Source organism: Prenolepis imparis, unplaced genomic scaffold (assembly GCF_030444845.1).
Source record: "Prenolepis imparis isolate NDT839.2.m4 unplaced genomic scaffold, iyPreImpa1.0 SCAF_13, whole genome shotgun sequence".
NCBI classification, from domain to species: domain Eukaryota; kingdom Metazoa; phylum Arthropoda; class Insecta; order Hymenoptera; family Formicidae; genus Prenolepis; species Prenolepis imparis.
Window position 1 is genome coordinate 652511 of NW_028141171.1, and position 25625 is coordinate 678135.

Here is a 25625-nt window from a genome sequence, read left to right on the forward strand (position 1 = left end):
TTTTTTTCCGAATTCCGATTTTACGATCGAAAAAATTCAGGAATGTCTGAGAATGTCTCGAGATTGGGAACAAGTGAGAGATAAGTTACTTAAGATGAGATTCCGTATCTGCAACAGGCTACTTAAATAGGATTATTGGTTCAGGACACGTGACGTCTTTCATGCGAATGCCGAAGAAGTTGTCTAAGAGTCAGTATGTCAATTGCTATTGAGTTCCAGTTAATCCTCCTTGGATGAGGCAGATTGATAACTAACTTCTGAAAAATATCTCACCATTCGGCATTTTTACGTCAAAATGGAAATAAGAAAAACAACTTCCAATGGCCTTGATCTTAACAAATGTTATCAATATTATGATCTTGAACAATGTTCAAGGTTTTAGCCTTTGGTCGGTCGATCATCTTGGGTAATGCTAATGCCGGCGGTACTGTAACTTTCAAGTCTTATAACTCGAAAAGTACTTAATGAAAAAACATTTAATTATAATGTTTTGGAAAGCTCTCGATATCAGCTACAAGAATGTCAAATAAAAAATGGGGGTTTCCATTTAAGATTGTAAAGTTAACCTTTAAATGACCTTCAAGTTTGACCTCAAGGTCAAAGTCAAGGTCACCATCGGATGTCCCTCTCGAAATCCTACGATTGAAAGTCAAATGACAGAAGAAAAAGATTCAAAAAAAAATTTTATTAATAAATCTCTAAATAAAGAAGACGGCATTTTTACATAGAAAAACATGTTGAAAGAGTTACCAAGTTTTTCTTGAATATCTTAAAAAATATTAGGAAAATAAAAAAATGCTTCAGATAAAAGTTGTTCAAATTAATTAGTAGAAAAAGATGTTATAATAAAAAATATGGGTTTCCATTTAAAAAATTCATTCTCACCTTTACTTGACCTTGGAGACGCAGCCCAAGGTCATATGAATATTACTATGTTATGTCCCCCTCGAAACCTTACAACTTTTGTAGGAAACATTTTTCGATTTAACGCAGAGTTTCTGAGATATTTGAATGGGCCCTTTAAAATGGGACATCAAATTGTAGAGCATTATAAGAGGATTGAAAATTTATAGGTGCTAATGTCTAAAACACCCGCCGATGATGTTAAAACGTCATCAATGTTGGTGTATAAAATGTATCATTTTGTTATCTATGCTTACAGAATGTTTTCACACTTGCAATAAACTAATGATTTTTTATTTTATAGTTGAATATGACTCCCAGAATTCTTGTTTTTTATATTTATCTTTTCTTAAAGTTTTCTTTTTGTGTCCAAGGCACCTCCACGAGGAGGTACCTTGGACGTAAAAATGGTACCGTGGTTAAGCTGTTGTTCCCATATCATGTCGGTTATTTGGTATCTAGGATATGCTAAATACCTTTCAGAAAGTGTACAGATGCTTTCTGAGCACAGTAATGACTTATTTGTTATCTTGGGACAGCTCTGATGATGAGCAATCAAACGAATAAATGATATCATTAAGAGGTCAGAACTACTTCCGGCGGAGGTTTAAAGATTCAAAACTATTTTTTTTAATACTACCATTATTATGTACAAAATTATATATGTTTGATGACTGAACCCAGGAGGGAGAGGTCAAAATGGGCGAAGTTCTTTCTGTTTTGAATTTGCAGTATAGGACTAGTCTAAAGGCCTGTGTCCACGATACTAGAAATCGGTCCGAATTCTCGATTCAAGTTCTCGAATAGAAATAGTTGTACTTTGACGACTCTAGATGGCTTATAGTCGAATATGTACAAAAATTAAGAAAAAATTATTAAAAGTTATGAAAATTACATTTCTATTATCCAATGTCACGTTCACCAACATTTATTAGCTATTTATAAAGTAATAATGTTGACAACAAGAAATTAAATTGATATAAACCCAGCAACTAGTATGGAAAAATGGGACGCGACGCATTTTTTCATCCGAGCTTTCTATTCGAGTTTTGCATCCAAGTTCGGTGTATCCACGATCCGAGTTTTAGTAACTTTTTCTCGGTCCGAGAACTCGGACCGAATTCTCGGATCGTGGACACAGGCCTTTAACAGAGTCGTATGTCACATTAAGCTCACAAAAAACACTTTATATATCAAACAGAAAACTTTATTTTGATAGATACTAAGATACACAATAACAAATATTTTACGACATATAGTGATTTAAATAAAATATTTCAATTCGCTCCGGGAGTTTCAACTCGCCCCTCGGTTGACGGTGCGTTGCAAAAACTCGTGAAGTCGCATATTGAAGATACTATTTTGCATATTGAAAATACGAATACAACTAAACAGAATTACCAGAAACTTTAAAAGCAAACTTTAAAAGAAAAGGTATTGTATCCACAATTTCTGATATGTGGACAATTCAGGTATATGTTTATATATCTACATAAGCGTGTGTACGTATACACGTGTGTATAACTGAGTATATTATTTATATGTATATCTATATGTATCTATATGTACAAATCGAATGTATAAAATTCACACAGAACCATACAATTATAACTATTATTATAATAACTATTATTATTATAACTGTACAATTATTTATAACTATACATTTATATTGTGTTATATTTATATTCTGTTCATATATATTTGTCATACTTGATTATAACGAATAACACACACACACACACATACACACATATTCGTGATTATTAATTAGCGAATTATTAGATAAATTATTGTATAATCATTGCAAAATGAATGAAGGGCTTCGTCCTTCCCCTTGCACCCCGCCCCAAAAAATTTCTAACCTAACCTAACTCAAACCAATTTCCATTTTTAGTTATGGGTCTTTTTTCAAGCATGAAAAGGATGTTAGAATAAAATATATTCTACTTTCTTTATTCAAGTAGAATCACATTCTCTGAAGGCGGGACATTTCGACATTTACTTATGTCTTTTTCAGCCGCTAATATTTTAATTACTGTACGTTTATAGTTACGTGTATCGCCATGATGATGTATATGTTCATGGTTCTTTCAGAATTGTTTTACGTCATCATTGTAAAAGAAGTCAATGTTTTTGTTTTCAAAAGACCAGGCATTGGCCAAAAAAATTATAAGGAGGTTGGCCTCGAGGATTCTGGGAAAGGTCTTTGTTTTATAATTATTATGTAAAGAAGCTCTTGAAAACAGATCACTAATATTCTAGTTTCCACCGAAGTCTTTAATCCGATTCTTTGGTGCACATTGAATTTAACGTGCTGTTTTCACTGGAATAGAAACGAGAAAGATTTAATTTCAGTATAGTCAATATAACTTTTACTTATTAAATGTAAACAAATCTTCTGTTGTCCATGATCTTCAAAATTTTCTTCTCTTTTAAAATATTAATTATATAAAAAAAATTTTTTTTTATTGTATGACAAATTTCTTTTCCATTTTAATAACTAATGAACAATAATTGTTATGATGACTGTTACGTAGTAGAGATTGACACTACCTACTTTCAACTGTTTTCACCTAAATTTTGTGTCAATTCGCTGCCACTCCGATAAAACATGTAGAGCGAAGCGGGAGTGAAATGAGCGCAGTCGCATTTTCATTGACTTAAATTTGGTTCTATGTCTCACTAGATGCGAATTAACGCTTTGGCAGAAACTGGACCATTAAGATCAACTTCAAATACGTAGCATCAAAACTAAAACAAAAAGCTCTTGTCTCTTTACAAACAACGATTGTCTTTATTTAGTGATGTTTCAACACACAAAAATGTTAATATGCCAAATATTCGAAATCATCCATTGTTAGTCAAAAAACACTAAAAATGAAACAGAACTCCCTAGAGGACCAGAGGAAAACTGGGTGGAAATATCTGATAGAAAAAGACTACACAATAGACCAGAAAAGATGAGCTAAAAGCAGACAAAGCTTAACAGTTATTGGCTAATTTGCTCCAATAACATATGTACATCTAACAGATTTGCTATCCTTGATAACGAAGAATAGCAAATGATAGCAACTACACCTGAAAGAAGACCTTCAAAGCCATCGGCAATCTATATTGACCGAGTTAGTAATGTACAACCTTTTACGAAACTATTTAATGACACAGTCAAAGAAGATATGACATTAAAGTCTTATGGGCTGAAGAAGTCATGATTCAATCGAAAACAATCCAAGCCTACACCATATAATCAAGGAAAAAGCACGGAATTTCACATCTATAAACTAAAGCAAGAAATGAGCTTCTGAGTATTAAAAAATATCCTTTGACAGACATCGAAGAACTTAAAGCAGCGATCGAAGATCTAGGACACCGAGTAACTAATGTGTGGAACATAAAAGAGAGGTTAACTAAAAAGCCCCTGTCAAGTGTTCTCTGTGGAAATCATTCGACCAATTATAAAGATTGTTCAGTCTACAAAGAATTACAAAAAGCCAAGTTCCCAACACTCAGATCAAGGAAAATGTTGGCTACTCAGGCTTCAATCATAAACCTCCTACTCTGAAACAGTTGGCATAAGCTCCAAACCTAGGGAATTAAACCCTAACGCACCTTCCCATTCAGAATGTGCCACTCAACGACATCAAGAATATAAAAGAGTTATTCCAGACAATGATAAACCAAATGATGGCCATCACTAATATAATGGTGGAACTTAAATTAGTTCAAATTTCAATAACCTAAAGTTAAATCTCTGGAATGTTAATGAACTATTATACCAATATTGAAAAATTTAAAGTTTTCCTCAGTACTCATAATATAATACTAAGAAATCTACTTTACAGAAAGAAGTTATTTATATTAAAATTCTAAATTATAGCGCTTATCACACAATACATCCTGACGAAACAGCCCATGGAGCCACGGCTATCGTTATAAAAAATAAAATTAAGACATTATCAGACAACCTCTAAGCCTTAAGAATAGATTCAAGCAATCAGTATAATTGTAAAAGATGAATTAGTCCTATCATTGTTATAGCGGTTTACTGCTCACTTAAACATAATATTAAAAAAGATTTTATAAACTTTCTTATCTCCCTGGAAAATTGATTGCTAGGGGAGATTTTAATGCAAAGCATGTCCATTGAGAATTTTGACTCCCCAAAGAATTTAAAGCGTGGAACTATTATTATACTTATTCCAGAAGATCTACCTATAAGTCGCTTAACTACAACCGAAACATTTAATGATGACAAAATCATTAAAGAATCCAATAATTTAAAATGCTCAGAATTATAACAGATGCATCATGTACGTCACAAACGAGAGTTTAACCGCGATTTTTAACAAACTAATTAATGGACAGTTACTGAGTTACAACTAGTCAAACATCTCGCAGAACTCGAGTTTTTCGTGTTTGACTGGCTGTAAATCAGTAATCATATATTATTTAGCTTTTTGAGCCTATTACATTTTTTATTCGGCAGATCATAAGCTACAACATATGAGAAAACCAGTTAATTTTACCAAGATCAATTTCATCTATGATTTTATTAGGTTCAAAAACCCCGCACTAATTCTATACAGAGTGTTTTAGAAATACTTCAACAAACTTTGGGGATGAGTTCTTCACACAAAAACAAGAAAAAATGTCATATAAACATATGTCCGGAAATACCTAGTTTATGAGTTATAAATCTTCTTAGGGTTTTTGATGGCCTCAGTTAACCAATGATGTATGAGATGATGAGTTATAATCGAAAGATTGCATTCAAACAAAAACTGACTAATTCACAACAAATGTTCAAAATGTCCTCCACCTGATTCAATGCACGCTAAACACGTCGGATCATTGGATTGTCACACTCTTTCAAGGATCCCATGACTATTGTGTATGATTTCGCAGGCATCTACGATACATTGATGAAGCATCTCTTTATTTACGACTTTAATTGCATAAATTAGGGCTTTTAAGTATCCTTACAGATAAAAATCTGATGGATTCAGGTCAGGCGAACATGCAGGCCATGATATTGGCAATTGATTCGGTTAACAAGTTGTATCTCGAAATCCAAGCGTTGAATGCAATCTTTTGATTATAACTCATAAACCAGGCATTTCCGGACATATATTTATATGACATTTTTTCTTCATTTTGTGTAAAGAACTCATTCCCAAAATTGATTGAAGTATTTCTGAAACACCCTGTATAAAATTGAATTTTGGTAAAGTCAGCTGGTTTTCTCATATGTTGTAACTTATGATCTGCCGAACAAAAAATGTAATAGGCTCAAAGGTAAATAATAAATGGTTACTGATTTATAGCCAGTCAAACATAAAAAACTCGCGCTCTGCGAAATGTTTGATCGGTTGTAATTCAGTAACTGTCCATTATTTAGCTTTGAGGTTATTATATCTTTTGATCAAAAGGCCTTAAACTACAACATATAAAAAATTCAGCCAATTTGGCGGAAAGCCATTTTCCATTGAATTAGTGCGGGGTTCTTTGCGATAGTGATAACGCCTCGCTTATTGCAAAATTACTCAAAAAACGAGAATAACATTGAGGACAGTCATTGTTCTCGATGTTATTCTGTTCATGATAATGAGACTCTTACAATTAGATCGATCTACGTCAAAGTTGGAAAATTGCCTCGTCAATCACGAATTGGATGAGACAGCAGAATAAAAAATAAATAACGGGCAAGAATCTTAAAAGCGTAAAATTAATCCTCCTTTGTTTCTTAGCGTACGTACACTTTTTCTACAATCTATGTCTTTATGTATTTCCAGATACGATTCCAACATCGCAATACGTACGTCGTACGTTCGATCAAGATTCTAGGAAGAAGATACCAGCTTACTGAAACAGTATATAAATTTTTGGACTCTGTCCTGTGCGTTAATTGATTCTCTTACGTACATCTGAAAAATTGTCACGGCAAAGAAGTCTTGCTCTCGCCTAATATATCGAACTGATGAATCTATAGTGTTACGTCCAGACTCAAGGAAGGAAGAGTCGAAAGGAAGGACGTAACTAAATTTATATTCGAACGACGGCAGACTATCCGTCTGTTCGACCCGAACGAACGTCTGGGCCCAAATAGGTCAACGACCGCAAGGGTCGCTCTTACTTTATTTAAAGGGCCGTTTGCTCGGTGGTCCCTTTTCGGCAAGAGAATTTAATCTCTTTTGCGCAGGATGGGACCTTGTGCGATCTCGGTTTACGGAAATGAGTGGGAACGGGTTATAAATTAGCAGAAACCATTTACGTTACAATTATAAATTTATTTCTAATAATGCAGCAAACGAAATTCTATACATAATGATAATATAAATAATAATCAGAGATGTTCGCTAATGAAAGTGTAAGTGTATGTGTATGGGTCGCGGGTGATACATAGATACGGAGGTCTTCAATCGGGGCAGAAAGGGGAAAGAGTTATTGTTTAAATTTTAGGGTCCCGATTGGTGGTTACAATAATTTAAACGATAATAGATATATAAAAATTGTGTCCATGTGTATGCGTGTGAAAGAAAGTGCTAGTTTATGAGAGTTCGGTAATTTCGACGGTAGAGGGGAAAAGAAAGGCGCGGAGGATATCGACGGGGAATCCGATAGGGTTGGGATGGATAGGGGTAAATATAGGGATGAGGGCGCCGGGGAGACTTCCCGCTACAATTCTCATGAACTGCTCTTCATCGTCTGGCCCGCAGGTGTAAACACCTTCTGGGAGAGGGAGCTCTAGTATAGGGAAATTAGAAAGGAGCCATCTATAACATTCATCTTCGTGTTGGAATGGAATTTGCCCGATGTGTCTCCTTAAAAAGAAGTAGGCCTCGTTATAAATGAAGGGGATTTCTATTACCTCTTGACAAGTGCAACCTTCGTCACACTTTATATTAAGTGGAGAGGGGGAGGGAGAATGATTGAGACAAGGAGAGGGAGGGTGGTTCTGAGGTGCAGAAGATGGAATGCGCGATGGCTCTGGAGAGGAAATCAGAGGGTCAAGGGGAGTGTCAGGGTTCCTATTTCTGCTGTGTTTATTAATTATATGAATGTGTTCTGTAATTAAGCGCTCTAATAGTTCCTGGGTTGGACTATCGTCCGGGAATGAATCGGCCCGAGCCACTTCTTGCCTCAGGCGTCGATTCCGACGATTTCGCGCATGCTTTGCTCCAGCTCTCGAAGTCCGCTTTCTTAAGTCGTCCACTAAGAATGACGAACGATAAGAAAAATCGATCGAGGCGATGGAGTGCAATTTCGAAATAATTCTTGGAATACTATTCTCTTTCCATTCTGTCGTTATTAATTCTATTTCTTATTCCTTGCGCTTGTAGGATTTTAGAGAGAGAGAGAGAGGGAGAGAGAGGGAGGAGAGAGAGAGAGAGAGAGAGAGAGAGAGAGAGAGAGAGAGAGAGAGAGAGAGAGAGAGAGAGAGAGAGACTGGATAATGTTGAGTAGGGGAAAGGTATGAGAAACGGTATCACGAATCTCTCCGTTATCACGGGAGAACCTAAGTGATTTTTCGGGATGGATGAAATCACGGATCTTGCCGTTATCACGGGAAATCCTGAGTGATTTTTCGGGATGGACGAAATCACGGATCTCGCCGTTATCACGGGAAATCCTGAGTGATTTTTCGGGATGGATGAAATCACGGATCTCGCCGTTATCACGGGAAATCCTGAGTGATTTTTGGAACGGGTGAAATCACGGATCTCGCCGTTATCACGGGAAATCCTGAGTGATTTTTCGGGATGGATGAAATCACGGATCTCGCCGTTATCACGGGAAATCCTGAGTGATTTTCGGGGTGGAAGAGAGAGGGAGAAGAAGGTTTAGGGTTGGATATGATAGGACTTGCGCAAAAGGAGATAAAGAAAATGGCTTTATCTTAAATCCAAGAATTATTTTGATACGAGGTGAAAATTGTACTTTACGTTTTTCCCTTTTTATATACATATATGTGTGTCTTGACTTACTGTTAGTAGAGTGCGTTGTTAATAATGGCTGCAGGGTTCTAGTCTGGTTGTGTGGTCTTCCGGACTTCCACTATGTTCTTTCACTTGCACTCTAACGAACGTCGGAATTTGAGTTGAAAGCGGATTTCGAAATTGAAAGTATATAAAAGTCCGAAGAGTCTAAATACGAGCTCGGATAGCTTGTACACGGCAAACTGCGCTCGAAAGTTCGGAAAAATCGGTTTAAAAGCTGCTCTCTCGAGGGATATCGCGGATATATAAACCTTCTTGCTCCTCCTCTCCATTGGTTTATTAACATTTCCTGACGAATAGGACATTTTTCAATGACGCCCTTTAGGTCCCGGAGGCGTCTCTTTTAATTTTGCAATTATCATGATTGGTCAGGGCTTTGTTTAGGCCCTTATGTTTCGACCAATGGAGAATTTGTTGTAGTCAAGTGAGGTTGATATTTTTATTACCCTCTCGAATTTATCTCAGGCAGATATCGCGTAACGACGATTTGTCAGGCGAGAATTGTTTAGGTTCGGTTATCGTTGTTAGTCTTTCTTCTAAATATTTATTAGTTTCTGAGTGTTGGTTTCGTTTAGAGAACTATCGACTATGGCCGGTATTCATAGTCCGTTCTTATATTTAAGATCGTCTTAAGATCTCGTTCAACCAATCAAGAGATGCTATGCGAGCATTTGATTGGTTAAACGAGATCTTAAGACAATCTTAAATATAAGAACGGACTATGAATACCGGCCTATAGTTTAACTTCTTAGAATATAATGAGTTATAGTTTTAATTTTATGAGTTGATCTGTTTGCTTCTCAAGTTCTGTATTTACTCTTTACTTTTACGATGGAACTGTCTCGGAATATGTTTGTCTCGCCTGTCAGATTGTCGGTTTATCTATGCGTCTGCGATATTTAAAATATCGCCTTGCGTTCTCCGAAAGAAAAGAATCGTGGAGTCCACAGAACGTAACGATTCTTTACTATTATTATTAAACTATCTCTGCGTATGTTTTCCTCGCTTATCAGATCATAGTTTATTAGTGCAGCTGCAATATTTCGAATATCGCCTTGCATTCTCCGAAAAAAAAGAATCGTGAAGTCCACAGGACGTAACAATAGCAATCGATGCTGCTGTACTTTTAACTTTATGCAACGATGACGGCGACGAGATGCTCTCCGCCATCGAACACCTGAAGATACTTCGGCAAAATTAACCATTTCCAATCTTGTTAGCTTGTTTGACTATATCTGGAAACATCGAAAGTCCGTTTGATTGTATCGAAAAACACTCGATTATGTAGATTATATTGATACGTCCTGTGAACTCCACGATTCTTTTCTTTCGGAGAACGCAAGGCGATATTCGAAATATCGCAGAGGCACAAATAAACTACGAACTGATAGACGAGGAAATCGTATGCCGAGATAATTTAACAATAATAGTAAAGAATCGTTACGTCCTGTGGACTCCACGATTATTTTCTATCGGAGAACGCAAGGCGATATTTTAAATATCACAGTCGCGCAGATAAACCAACGATCTGGCAGGCGATGCAAACATATTCCGAGACAGCTATATCGCAAAAGTAACAGAATATATACAGAACTAGAGAAGTATACAGATCAACTCACAAAATTCAAACTGTAACTCATCATATTCTAAGAAGTTAAACTAGTCGACAGTTCTCAAAACGAAACCAACACTTGGGAAGACTAATAAAATTTTAGAAGAAAGACTAACAACGATAAGCGATTCTACACAATTCTCGGCTGACAGATCGTCGTTACGCGATATCTGCCTAAGATAAGATCGAGAGGGTAATAAACATATCAACCACAATTGATAGCAACAAATTTTCCATTGGTCGAAACATAAGGGCCTAAACAAAGCCCTGACCAGTCACGACAATTGTAAAATTAAAAGAGAAGCCTCCGGGACTTAAAAAGCGTAATTGAAAAATTTGCTATTCGTCAGAAAATGTTAATAAACCAATGGAGAGGAGGAGCAAGAACATTTATATACCCGCGATATCCCTCGAGAGAGCAGATTTTACTCCGAACTTTCGAGCGCAGTTTGCCGTGCACAAGCTAGCCGGGCTCGTATTTAGACTCTTCGAACTTTTATACACTTTAAATTTCGAAATCCGGCTTCAACTCAAATTCCGACGTTCGTCAGAGTGCAAGTGAAAGAACATAGTGGAAGTCCGGAAGATCACACAACCAGACTAGAACCCAGCAGCCATTATTAACAACGCACTCCACTAACAGTAAGTCAAGACACACATGTATAACAAACAGGGAAAAACATAAAGTAAAATAATCATTCCGTATCGAAATAATTCTTGGATTCAAGATAAAGCCATTTTCTTTATCTCCTTTTGCGCATGTCCTATCCTATCCAACCCTAAACCTTCTTCTCCCTCTCTCTTCCACCCCGAAAATCACTCAGGATCTCTCGTAATAACGGCGAAATCCGTGATTTCACCCGTTCCAAAAATCACTCAGGATCTCCCGTGATAACGGAGAGATTCGTGATACCGTTTCCCATACCTTTCCCTCACTCAACATTATCCTCTCTCTCTCCCCTCTCCCTCTCTCCCCCCCTCTCTCCCCCCTCTCTCCCCTCTCTCCCCTCTCTCCCCCCTCTCTCTCTCTCTCTCTCAGAATTAATAACGACAGAATAGAAAGAGATAAGTATTCCAAGAATTATTTCGAAATTGCACTCAATCGCCTCGATCGATTTTTCTTATCGTTCGTCATTCTTAGTGGACGATTTAAGAAAGCGGACTTCGAGAGCTGGAGCAAAGCGTGCGCGAAATCGTCGGAGTCGACGCCTGAGTGGCTCGGGCTACGGTCGACTCATTCCCGACGATAGTCCAACGCAGGAACTATTAGAGCGCTTAATTACAGAACATATTAACATAATTAATAAGCACAACGGAAATAGAAACCCTGACACTCCCCATTACACTCCGATTTCCTCGCCGGAGCCATCACGCATTCCGTCTTCTGCTCCTCAGAACCACCCTCCCTCTCCTTGTCTCAATCATTTTCCCTCCCCCTCCCCACCTAATATAGAGTGTGACGAAGGTTGCACTTGTCAAGAGATAGGAGAAATCCCCTTTATTTATAACGAGGCCTACTCCTTTTTCAGGAGACACATCGGGCGAATTCCATTCCAACACGAAGACGAATGTTATAGATGGCTCCTCTCTAATTTCCCTATACTAAATCTCCCTCTCCCGAAGGTGTTTACACCTGCGGACGATCCCGATGAAGAACAGTTTTATAAAATTGTAGCGGGAAGTCTCCCCGGCACCCTCATCCCTATGTTTATCCCTATCCATCCCAATCCTATCGGATTCCCCGCCGATATTCTCCGCGCCTTCTTTCCCCCCTCCAGCGCCGAAATTATCGAACTCTCATAAACTCGCACTCTCTCACACACGCACACACATGGACACAAATTTTATATATCTACTATCGTTTTAAATTATTGTAACAACCAATCGGGACCCTAAAATTTAAACAATAACTCTTTCCCCTCTCTCTCCCGATTGAAGACCTCCGTATCTATGTATCACCCGCGATCCATACACACTCACTCACTCATACACAGGAGCATCAATTTCTTTTCTCCAACTAAGAGAGCTACACTATTAGAATAAATAATAATAATAATAATAATAATAATGTATAAGTATGATTCTTATGATTCTCATTCTTCTTTTCTCTTTCTTTAAGAGTAAAAATAAATTAATTGTTTTAATATGATGTCTAATACTCTTTAATTAATAGACCTGATCTCGTTACTTCCATTCCCGTAATCCAAGATCGCACAAGGTCCCATCTTGAGCAAAAGAGATTAGATTCTTTTGCCGAAAAGGGACCACCGAGCGAATGGCCCTTTAAATAGAGTAAGAGCGACCTTCCCGGTCGTTGACCTATTTGGGCCTAAGCACGTTCGTTCAGATCGAACAGACGGATAGTCTGCCGTCGTTCGAAATAAGTTTAGTTGCGTCCTTCCTTTCGACTCTTCCTTCCGTGAGTTTGGATGTAACAATATTTAACCTTGAATATTGTATAAATCACGTTATATCTTTAATATAACCATGCACAAGCTATCACGTTTCTCGACATTGCAATGCCGTGAATCCCGCGATCATTTTGATCATGGCGATACATGAAAGTGAATATTTTGATCACAATGATCTGATTGATTGCGAACTATCTCTATTATTTGGAATAACTTCGTAACGCGACATTTTTGTACTATCGAATTATGTAATCTTTTTCTCGTTTAAGCGATAAATAAAAACTTTTATTCAACTACAATATACGATTTTGGTATTTCATTTATTTATCATCTTATATTCTATATCCTCAAAATCGTTAAGAATCGTGCTTGAACATGACGCAACAAGATGCATTACAAACGTCATTTTCTAGTCGAGTCGGCGATCTCAAACGCTTTCGTTTTTTTATATATATTTGCGAGCGAATAAAATAAATTATTTTGTAACATACCATTATAATATAAATCGAGCGCACCGTATCTCTGCCGCACATAGGTACTGTTTGATTGAACACCGCACGAATTTCCACATGGGCTTGTAATTTTTGGCGCAAAGCGAAGTCTATCTATATTGATCGGTACTTTCAGTTATAACAAGGTTAATAATTGCACAATTACACATAGGTTTGTAATTTTCCGCAAAGTTTATTTGTTCATACACTTTGTTGATAGAAATTGTGTCTGATTGAGCCTCTGTCAATCATACGATGTTCATTTGTGCAGTGTCTAATCATGTGGTGTCCAATCGTGTAGTGCGCGTGTCAAATTATGCTGTGTCTAATCCACTGATCTCTATAATACACTGGATAGCGTATCCATGGTATCCCGTGTAAAATTTTTGTGCCGAATTGAAGCGATGCGGCAGTACTTGCTTGTAGTACTTTTGTCAAATTCAAAATTATTAATTATCGATTATTATATTAATTATAATATAATAATTAATATAACAATAAATTATTATATTAATTTTCAATTATTAATTATCTATTAATTATTAAAAGTGCTTGTGCGTGGTTTGTGTAAATTATAAAAATTATTGAATTAAAAATAAAATGGTGCTAGTATGCAAATATTGCGGAAAAAAGGTGGGATAGAAGGCAGGACACTTCATAAGTAAGTATCATATTAAGTATAAATTGTATCATTCATATATAATTGTCAATTATATATAAGTGTAAACCGTAGGATTATATTTATTTAATGTTTGTTCACAATTTATTAGGAATGAAATTAATATACTTATTTGGATGTCTATAAAAAAATAATCATGTAATTCCTCTTTACCTAGATTTCCTTTCAAAGATGCAGAAAGTTTAAAATTGTGGCTGCAAAAAATAAATTTGGGATCGACCTTTGTCCCGACGAACAGTAGCAGGCTCTGCTCAGATCATTTTGAAAAGGAATGCTTTGACAAAAAAGATACAAGGGTGACGTTGCTTCCAGGAAGCATTCTAAGTTTATTTGTAATATATAAAATTACTTGCGCCTATTGCCACGCTATCAAAGGAGAAGACAAACGCCTTTCATTTCGAAAGTAAGAGACATTTTAATTAATACTTTGCAAATTAAATAAAAAATCGAAAATTGGGATTTAAAAATCTCATTTTGTTCTGTATGGTTCTAGGTTTCCTTTGGAGAATCCGGCACTAGTTAAGAAGTGGATAGAAGCAATGAAATTGGAAGACTATGTCCCGGATAAAAAAAGCGCTTTGCAGCGATCATTTTGATAGTGATTGCTTTTATAATGTAACTAATACTAGTTACCTACGCTTAAAAAAGAATGCGGTTCCATCGATATTCAAGAAATTTGAAGGTACGGTGTATGAAATATTATTACGCTTGTTGTACAGTAATTTTGAAGAAAAACAACAAAGAATGATTAAAAGCTCTGAAAAAAATTTTGCATTTAGTAATCGCTAGTACAAAAATATATTGTTATTTATGTATGTAAAAGAAATATATGTTTATTAAATTTGTTGTTTTTTCTTGTTTATATAATTTTCATGTAACTGATAAAATTTTTTCTATGCAGGTGTGCAATTTAATAACACTTGCAAGAAGCGTTTATCACTAGAACCATTACCTGCTACTAAACATCAAAAAGTAAGCAGTTACGTTACAAGTCCAGTACATGTGACAGAAGAGAATACCGGCCCGCAGGATTCTGGAAGTGCTTTATCGCAAATGGAAAAAAAAATGGAAACCTGTGATTCTTCCAAGGATTTATGCGATAAAAATTGCAGTCTTGATGGAGATTCCGAGATGCAATTACCTGTAGTGAAGAAAGTAACCGATGCAACTTCCATACCAGAACCAACAACAACTTCCAAATGCAACAGTACACCGGAAACACCACATATATCTGAACGCAAAGAATTCATGCAACATGATCACGCTTACGAGACGACGCCGAAATCCTTGAGACGTAAACTTTTTTCCACAGAGAAAAAATTGAAACTGCTGCAGAAGGAAACCAAGGTTCAGAAACAACATATAGGTCGTTTGAAAAAAAGGATTCACACATTAAAAGACGTTGTAAGTGAATTACGTAGAACTAGGGCAAATCCGGAGTCTTGCATGCTTGGATGCTATTGCTGATTCTGATGTCTCGCAGCTTTTGCAAAGGTTTGTAAAAAATAAGAATAATGTTGGCAATCAACAGCGGCCAGTGAAAAAAAGAGCATGGAAGTGTCAACGCAGAAATCCTGGGTTAGGTATTAGTAGAAAAAAATATCCGCCAGCTCTTCGTTCTTTTGCTATGACTCTCCATTTTTATTCCCCGAAAGCACATAACTTTGTGAGGCGAAAATTTTGTCAGGCTTTACCAGATCCAAGTACCTTACGATCATGGTATTCATCGATTAGTGGTGAACCTGGCTTCACCTCAGAGAGCTTCAATGCTTTAAAGTTGAAAGTAGATGAAGCACAGAAGAGCAATAAGAAAGTTATTTGTAGCTTAATGCTTGATGAGATTTCCCTTAAAAAGGGATTGCAAAACGTTTCTGTTGGAATCGTTAGGGGTTATGTGGACATTGGTAGCGGAGCGGAATCGAATGATACTTTGCCTTTAGCAAAAGATGCACTAGTTTTAATGGTCGTATCCTTAGATAATTCATGGAAAATACCTATTAGTTTTTTTCTGATTAATGGTATAGACTCAGCTACTAATGCTGGTCTTTTGATCGATGGTTTGATCCGGTTGCATGATATCGGGGTTAATATTGTTTCAGTCACGTTAGACGGCCCACCCCAACACTTTTCAACTATGCGAGCGTTAGGTGCTAGTTTTGACATGAAAAATATCCGGCCTTTCTTTTTGCACCCTTCTATGCAACAGAAAGTACACATAGTATTTGATGCATGTCATATGCTCAAATTAATACGTAATTGTCTTGGGAGATATAAAGTTTTGAAAGACGGTGACGGAAATACAATCGAATGGAGATTCATTGAAGAGTTAGCCAAGTTACAAAAAAAAGAAGGCTTAAGGGCTGGAAATAAGCTTAAATTGGCTCATTTAAAATACCATAAAATGAAAATGAAGCTTTTCTAACGGCTCAAACTTTGAGCAGCAGTGTGGCCGATGCAATCAAATTTTGTACTCAGGTACTTTATTTACCAAATTTTCAAAAAAGTGAGGCTACAGTTCGTTTCATCCGGTGTGTTGATCGCGTATTTGATTTTTTAAATTCGAGAAATCCTCTTGGAAAGGGATTTAAAGCTCCTTTATGACAATCAAACGAAAATTTTTGGCGCCCAAAAATTTTTGCCGAAATAGAATATCGAAAGAGCATCACCGATGTACAGAACATTTTAATTACAAAAAGTAGGTGATACGTTCCTTTTGTGGGTTTTATTATTGCCGTATTATCTATTATAGAAATCTTTGACAGTTACGTAAAAGACGTAAATTCTCAATTAAAATATCTCTTGACATATAAATTTAGTCAAGATCACCTCGAATTTTTTTTCTGTGCGATTAGAAGTTGTGGCGGGTGGTGTCCGAATCCAACTTGTGCGCAATTTATATCTGCGTATAAAAGGCTATTAATTCACCATGCGGTTAAAGCCTGTTAATGGTAACACTACTGCAATAGACTCCACGACAATTTTATCAGTTCCTTGCACTCGTCTTAAAAAAATTGACCGTTACGATCCAGCTGTCTACGACGCTATGGTCAATATTAGAGTATCCAAAAAATACGGCTTCGATAATGAAAGTTCTGAGAGCCATGAATTTTTTTCTGATTATCTCGACTTTAAAAACAAACTTCCCGAGACTCTATCCAGTTTTTCCAGATCTTGTGTAGCAAATATTAACGGGTGGGTTGTTAAAAAATTGGTTGACAAAATAAAGCCCATTGTAAAATGCGAGCAATGTTGTCATGCTCTGTTTCAAAGCTCTCAGGTAAGAGCTGAATTTGAAAACAACGGTCTGGTGGAAGCCAAAACTCGAGGTGGGTTAATATTTCCCAGTGAATCTCTTGTGAAAATCTGTCTTCACGCAGAACGATTATTAAGGCACGCTTTAAATAAAATAGACTGCATGATTCCTAATGAACAAAAATTCCCGGCTGTTCTGTGCTCCAAAATTATGCATGACCTTTTACAACCGCCTTGCATTCTGTTTTCATCTTTAAATGAACATTTGTATGATGTGTGATGCAGTAGAAGATTCAAACCACATCTATTTGTTAACAAAAAACGTATGCATGACGTACATAAAATTAAGGCTTTTTGCTGCAACTAAGTTGGTCTCGGAAGCTGCTGTTGGAGATAAAGTTCGGCATCATTTGACCCGTCAAATTATATGGCAACATCAATAATATTGCATGAAAAATTTAATCTTAAACGTATATGCATGAAAAACTTTATTATTTGTTGTTTTATAGTTTGTATATGCATGTTCTTGTTATTTAGTAATGTTTTGTTGTTCTTGTACTTGTACTAGTCAATACTAATAAAAAGAGTTCTAGTCAAATTTGTTTGATGTTTTTCAGAAATTCTTGGATTTCAGTTATTATTACAATTAAGCTTTGGAAATTGATCCAATTTCCATCTACAAATGATCGGCCGAATTTCGACTGAAGTCTGCCTGCCTACATCTGTCTGGAACACCCGTCTTTGCAATTAAACACGACTTTGTGTGATGTCATTTTCATTAATTAAACGATTTTTTAATATACAATCATCCAAACCTTCACAGGCTGGATTCCGTAAAGCGCATATGCGCGCATTTATCTATAGTACACGTTAGTTTACTATAGAAAATGCGCGCATATGCGCTTTGCGGAATCCAGCTTTATTTTTCCAGTATCCAAAATTTTATAAATACATATTTTATTAATAATTAAAACTTTAGTTAAATATTCAAATTAAAAGAATTTTTTAAATAATATCTCTCTGTTTTTAAACCAATTTTTTTACATTATTTTCAACAAAAGCACTTTTATTAATTAATAGATAATTAATAATTAAAAATTAATATAATAATAGATTGTTATATTAATTATTATATTATAATTAATATAATAATTAATAATTAATAATTAAAAAATTGATAATTAATAATTTAAAAATGCGGATTTTTATACGCGCGAGTTCAGGTCGTCGATTTGACAGGTCGATTTGACAGGTCGCCATATTCAATTTGACAAAAGTATTACAAGCAACATGGCTTCTAATCGGCACACAATATTCATTTGAATACGCCATCCAGTGTATTATAGAGATCAGTGGTCTAATCGTTACTGTTCAAACGTGTCATCTGCTTCTGCCCTTTTCGCAGCTGTTCGTCGGGCGGCAGACTTCCGACTGATTGACGATCGGGTAACGATACTTCCTAATCTTAGAACCGATCTAACATTTCTACTTCTATATAGATTAAATTTATTTTGTATGTATATAGATCCAGATATACATACACATACATATATAATTTTATATACCTATAAATTTTTATGTACTTTTTTAAATATTTATAGTATTCGAGAGATACCTTTACATCAATTGTCTGTCTGTTTTGTTCTCCATAATGTATATGGGAAGAGGTGGATTGTCATAGATTTGCTGCGTAGAGAGTGAAGATGAGGGTGGATTCGTAGCGTGCATCATATGTATCGGTTGCATATAGGGCATCATCTGCATAGGGGTAGTCAATAGCATTGAACTATTGCCGCTGCGTTCTAAAGTTGAGTTGTTGTACAAGCCTATGTACAGATCATGATGATTAATCTTGTTTGAATAGGCACTTGTTGGTCGTATAATTGATGTCTCAGGAATCATTGATTCCTCGGGGATGATTGTTGTCATTCTCGCTTCTTGTATTTGGTTACTCCATCGCAGTCGACAGATGCAAATCACGCTAATAATGACCGCAATGAATGCTACTACGCCACCAATGATGCTGATAATGAGGGTATCGTCAGTGCTCGAAGTATTATTCATCGTGGATGCATCTGTCAATCAGTATAATATTATTAATATACAAAGAGATGGAGAGGGGGAGAGAGAGAGAGAGAGAGAGAGAGAGAGAGCAAAATATTATTTTAAATAACATGAAAAAATTTTCTTAGCAAAAATAGTAAAATAATTTTTTATTATGTATTAATTAAAGATTTAGTTTACTATTTCTTGAAAAATTTAATTAATCTTTCTTTTTACTTAAGATTAAAATTTATTTTAAAAAAACAATCGTCGGTTGTTCAAAATTTTTAATTGGCTAACAAAAACTTAAAAATATTCAAGCTTGACGTAATTTACTTGTATAATCAATATATTGGTTTCGATTATTTTGCACCGTCGGTGCGACAGTCCAGATGATTTCTGGTTCGTGTGTTGTAGATTTCGTCAATACCGTGGTTTCTGTCATCTGCGGTTTTGTTGACGTCGTGCGATTGCACAAAAAATTCTCTTTTGTAAGATTGGTCAGCATTACACCCTCGAAATGTTTAGGATTAGCACAGATGACAATGGGCGCTCTATTGCCTGATAATTGGAGCCATCTCCATAGATATTTCATCTCACAACTGCAATTGATCGGGTTATTATTTAAACCACTGATTCTTATAAAACCTCGTTCGTCCAAAGCGGCTAATAGTTGAGCCGATAAACTGGTAAACTTGCTGCCAGAAACATCCAATTCAATTATGGTGGATCGCGGCACTGGGAATAAGAAAGCAGCTGGTATCGAATCTATGGAAGTATTCTTTAAACCTAGGAACAATTTGAGTCCTCGCACACCAATCAGCGAATTCGAATGAATACTACGCAGTCTTTCCCCTCGCAATGTTAACTCTCGCAGACGAGGATGAGTGTGTATTGATAATTGCTCGTTGCCTATTGATGAGTCTTTGATTTCGATGTCCAGTGTCTCTAAATTTGACATATCTTTCAAAATATTTTGTACATCGAAGTAGACTAACTTAGGATAATTGTAAGCATGTAAAAATCGTAATTTTGTCAGCGATTTAAATGCGTTTCTCTCGATCCTAGTACTATTCGCTAAGTTTGTCATTTTTAAGGAGCGTAGCGTGATCAATCCGTTGAAGCTACTCTCGTTGATGTTCTTTACTCCATTATGAGAGATATCTAGACTCTGGAGTACAAATAGAGTTTTAAAGCTACTAGTTAGATTTGTGAAATCTGTCAAACAATTTCTTGATACATCTAGACTTTCTAACATTGTAGTACGCTCAAACGTGGTTGGTTTAATATCTGTGATTGCATTGCCTGAGAGATTCAGATACTTCAGAAATGGCATCTCTATCCTAGAAATAGCTTTAATACCCGTATCGGCGAGATTCAACGATCGCAAAATCTTTGCTTCACCCAGAATGCCGCGTATCACGTTTTCGTTTAGTGGATTCTTAGAGAGATCAAGTTCCTTTATGTTATTGATGATGATTTGCGTGAATATCACTATTTGGTTGCAAGCTATTTTTAGATTAAGCAATGATGCTGATTGTCGTTGCAGAGCGATTGGTATCTCGTTAAAACGATTGCCAGATAAATCAATCTTCTCAATGTTGCGAATCCTCGACGGATCAAAGATAGTTTCGGGTAGCGAGGCAAGTTGATTATTGCATAGATTCAAAAATTCTAATCGATATAAACCCTCCATAGTACGTTCGTTCAGCGTTTCTAAAATATTGTTAGATAAATCTAACAACTGAAGTTGCGTGGAGTTGTGAAAGGCCAACTCGTCTACCTGTAACAATTTTATTATCAATAATGTAAGTTTTATTTTATTTATTAATAAATACATACTATTTTTATTTCATTATTTTGTATATTCTCTATCTTTTTTTTCTTTATTATATTTTTTCATTTTCTCTTTCTTTTTTATACTTTTCTCTTTTTCTTGCTATTACATATCACATCTTACATACCGATTCAATTCTGTTATTGGAGAGATCCAAATCGCGCAATCTTCCCATCTGCGAAAAGGCGAACTCGTTTACGTGATGTAACATGTTGCCGGACAAATCCAACCATTTCAAAAACTGCAATGATTTGATAAAGTCACTGGGAAACTGGACAAATTTATTGTTTGAGAGGTCAAGCCGTGTAAGCCGTGGATGTATCACGAAGGCAGTCGGAGACAACTGATTGATACGATTGTTGGACAAATCGAGGATTTCTAAGCCAGTACCGGTGTTGAAGTGTTCGCCAATGAATAACGTGAGTTTGTTACCGCACAAGTTCAACGAGTAGAGATTAATGAGATTGACAAAGGCGCCAATATCGATGCGCTCGATGGAATTGTATGAAAGATCAATTGTTGTAAGATTGTAGAGATGCTGGAAAGTGCCCTCATGAATTTCTTGTAGCTGATTGCCAGAAAAACAAATTGTTTCTAATGATTTAAGATTCAGCAGCAACACAGTCGGTAGAATCTTGAGTTCTGTATGCGATATATCGAGATTGATCAAAGATGAGGGAAATACCGGTGGAAAGCCACCGTATAAGGGATTGCTGCTGAGATTCAAATACTTTAATTTATTTAAGTATTTGAACGTTTCCGGTGACAATCGCTTTAATTGGTTACCTGCCAGATTCAACGAAAGCAGATTTTCCAGCGTTAATTCAATGATAGTTGTCAATCGATTATACGATATATCGAGATTCAGCAAGGTATTTTCCAGACCAGCAAATGTGTTTTGCGAAATGACTGACAGCATATTGTCGGAGAGTTTGATGTTGATAAGATGTTCAAAGTTGTAGAATAATCTGGGCTGTATTTCGTGTACTAGATTATGTGACAAGTCCAGAGTCACAAGATTCGTCGATGTGGCGTGAATTAGTTCGATGGAGAGTGCGGTAATGCGATTGAATTGTAGATGCAAGTGTGCTAGGGATGATAATCGCATGAGTGCTGAAGCTGGTACCAATAGAATGTTGTTGTCTTGCAAGGACAGCCATTTCAGTTTGGTCAAGCCTTCGAAAGATGATTCTTCGATCTATAAAAAATAGTACATAAAAATACAATAAAAATTATAAAAATTTGTGATACTACTTTTGTTCAAAGTAAAAATTAATATTATTAATAAATAATAAATAAATAAATGTGTTCTGATGTTATAGAAGTCGGCCAATAGAGCCAAGCGCGAAAATTAATTTTTAATTTTTCGGAACAGTATCTCTTGGTTTGAGATCACTGAGTTCCACTTGATTAATTATCAATTAACCTCATACTTACAATGGAAAAATAGGCGAGAAAAATATAGGTCCGAAAAGTCGCTGAAGCGGGAATTGAACCCGCGTCTTTCGCTTTCCGGGCGACTGCTCTTACCACTAAGCTATTCAGACCCTTCCGATCCTATACTTTTCATTTGCCTTCTAATAGATGTTTGTAAATAACGCCATGATTAGGCCCAGGCGTGAATAAATAACTTAAGAAATATTTTTTAATCGGCTCTCAATATTAATAAATAATAAATAAATAAATGTGTTCTGATGTTATAGAAGTCGGCCAATAGAGCCAAGCGCGAAAATTAAATTTAATTTTCGCGCTTGGCTCTATTGGCCGACTTCTATAACATCAGAACACATTTATTTATTTATTATTTATTAATATTGAGAGCCGATTAAAAAATATTTCTTAAGTTAATATTATTAATTTTATATTTTTAACACTTTAACTATACGATATTCAACTTAACATACAATTTTCTTTATTTGAATTTGATAAGAATTAATGAAGATTTTATATTCCTTAATTCTCCTTAAAATAATATTCTTGTAGAAATACAATTTTTTTTTATATATGAGGTATTTTATTTTAATGTTAATAGACAAATATTGAAAAAAACGCAATTTTATAAAAAAAATATTTTAAATATAATTTATTAAAATTTAGAAGAAATATAAAATAATGACCTTGGGTAAAGATAAAAACCTTGGATGAAGATCACAAGATCGCGGCAAACTTTGCAAATTAATTTTTTTAAATAAGAACTTGAATATTTTATATGGTATTTAAAATTAGTTAAGATCAACTAAACATTTTTTCTCTCTTGAGATTTTTCTTTAAAAATCGCCGGTGCGCCGATTGTTCATAAACAACCTCCTGACGACGATCTCCCGGAAACGCTTAAGAGATGAAACCCAGGGACGCAACAATATAAACAAATGGTTATACAGGATGATTCTAAAGGTTACTGACAAATTTCAAGAGCGTATAGAAAGATCAGAATTATATAGCAACTTTCGAATAGGAACTCATGTTCTTTGAAATAATCTTAAGTTGGTACTTTTAAAAGAACTACATTGAACAACATCATGAATAATATCAATGAAAGAAAGGAGGGTGTCTTTGAGTCGATTTCTACCCATCAGAAGTAACTTTAGTAGATCATTTACATTATATATTAAGTTATCTCTCTAATATACAAAAATCATAATTATATCACTGCTAGCCCATGGGAACATATCGAAAACCATCCTTATATAGTTCAATGATTCGTTAATATGCCTTCTCTAATTATGTAACTAATCCTGTTTCTCAAATTTTTTTCTCATTTGATATTACAAAAACTGTTACAAATACAATTCAATATTGTTCTTTTAGAGGTATTCATACGAATTTGAAAGATAATATGAATGCTAATTGCATACATAAGTCAGGAAGGTAGAAGTGAAGACTCCGCGTTGTTACCTCGTGTATTTATATAAATTGCACATCCTCTATTCTTAATTATGTCTGGGAATAAGAATAAATTACAATTGAATAAGTCAGTAAGTATGTTTTAGGAACACTAATGAATCAATGAAATAATATTATAATTGAGATCGTAATGATTTAATCTGAGAAATAGAGATAAGGATCCCACGGTGTCACTCATGGATTTAAAGACTCAAAATCTTAACTTTATTTTAATCGACTCAACTCCACTCCAATCTGACCTCTAATCCACTCCATTCTACGACTCTTACTTAGTGATATGCTATGCACGTGAAACTATATTGACTTATATTATGCATAATTCGTATTTTCACAAAAGTCTCAAGTCATTTATCAAAAAATCCGATACTTGCTCTTTTATTCTCTTTTAAGTTATATATAGATTCACTGCTATAAGATTGAACATCTATATTATATTTGCTTCCTTTCATGAAATATTTTTCTTTCTTGTATCTCTGATCATTCAAATCAAGACACAACTATTTGCTCTTCTGTTCCAGGGTATTATTTGATCTTTTGAACCGCGTTAAAATCAAACGTGATAGCAGCCGATTATACAGTATAGACTATTCGGAATTTTTATTTTGGGAATATCTTTACCTATTGGATGCAAAATCTTTTATTAATAAAGGGTTTCTGAAATATTTACAGATTTACTCAATGATTAGTTATTTTTTCAATTATAATCGAGAGTAGAGAGGGTTTTGTGTCTTTAAATCCACGAGTGACGTCATGGGGTTCTTATCTCTAGTTCTCAGTTTTAAGCATTACGATCTCAATTATAATATTATTTCATTGATTCATTAGTGTTCCTAAAACATATTTACCGACTTATTAAATTGTAATTTATTCCTATTCCCAGACATAATCGAGAATAGAGAATTCGTAATTTATAAATACACGAGGTAACAACGCAGAGTCTTTATTTCTACTTATATATGCAATTAACATTCATATTATCTTCCAAATTCATATAAAAACCTTTAAAAGAAGAATATTGAATTGTATTTGTAACAGTTTTTGTAATATCGAATGGGAGATAAGTCAGAAACACGATTAGTTATATCATTAGAGAACGCATATCAGCGAATTATTGGACTATATAACAGAGTTGTTTTCAAAATGTTCCCACGGGTTAGCAGTGATTTAATTATGACTTTGTATATTAAGTAACCTATATAATAATATAATATAACGTAAATTATAATATAATGTAAATTTATAGTCTACTAAAATTACTTCTGATGGGCAGAAATCGACTCAAATTTGACACTTTCCTTTTAATTTATACAAAAAATGAAGCAAAGTGAACACAATATAGTCGAAGTGGATATTTGAGAGAGTGTGCCAGAATTTTAGGACATATACTCCCAGAGTGACAGAGAAGAGAGATAAAAGAAGAATTATACACATACATATACAGAACATAAAATGCTTACATATACTCAAAAGAGGTGTAAATCCGTAACCTCCAT

General features: G+C 35.2%; 1 protein-coding gene across 1 annotated transcript in view; it reads right to left on the minus strand.

Moving 5' to 3' along the window:
* Positions 1-13586: 13586 nt before the first annotated feature.
* Positions 13587-25625, minus strand: part of LOC145944481 (uncharacterized) — a 44001-nt gene continuing 31962 nt past the window's right edge. The window contains exons 6-8 of the mRNA XM_083052830.1: positions 21356-22426; positions 19728-21174; positions 13587-19423 (exon numbers count right to left, since the gene is read on the minus strand). Coding sequence (XP_082908956.1) covers positions 18966-19423; positions 19728-21174; positions 21356-22426 — 2976 coding nt within the window. The 3' untranslated portion in view covers positions 13587-18965. The remainder of the gene's footprint in view (positions 19424-19727; positions 21175-21355; positions 22427-25625) is intronic.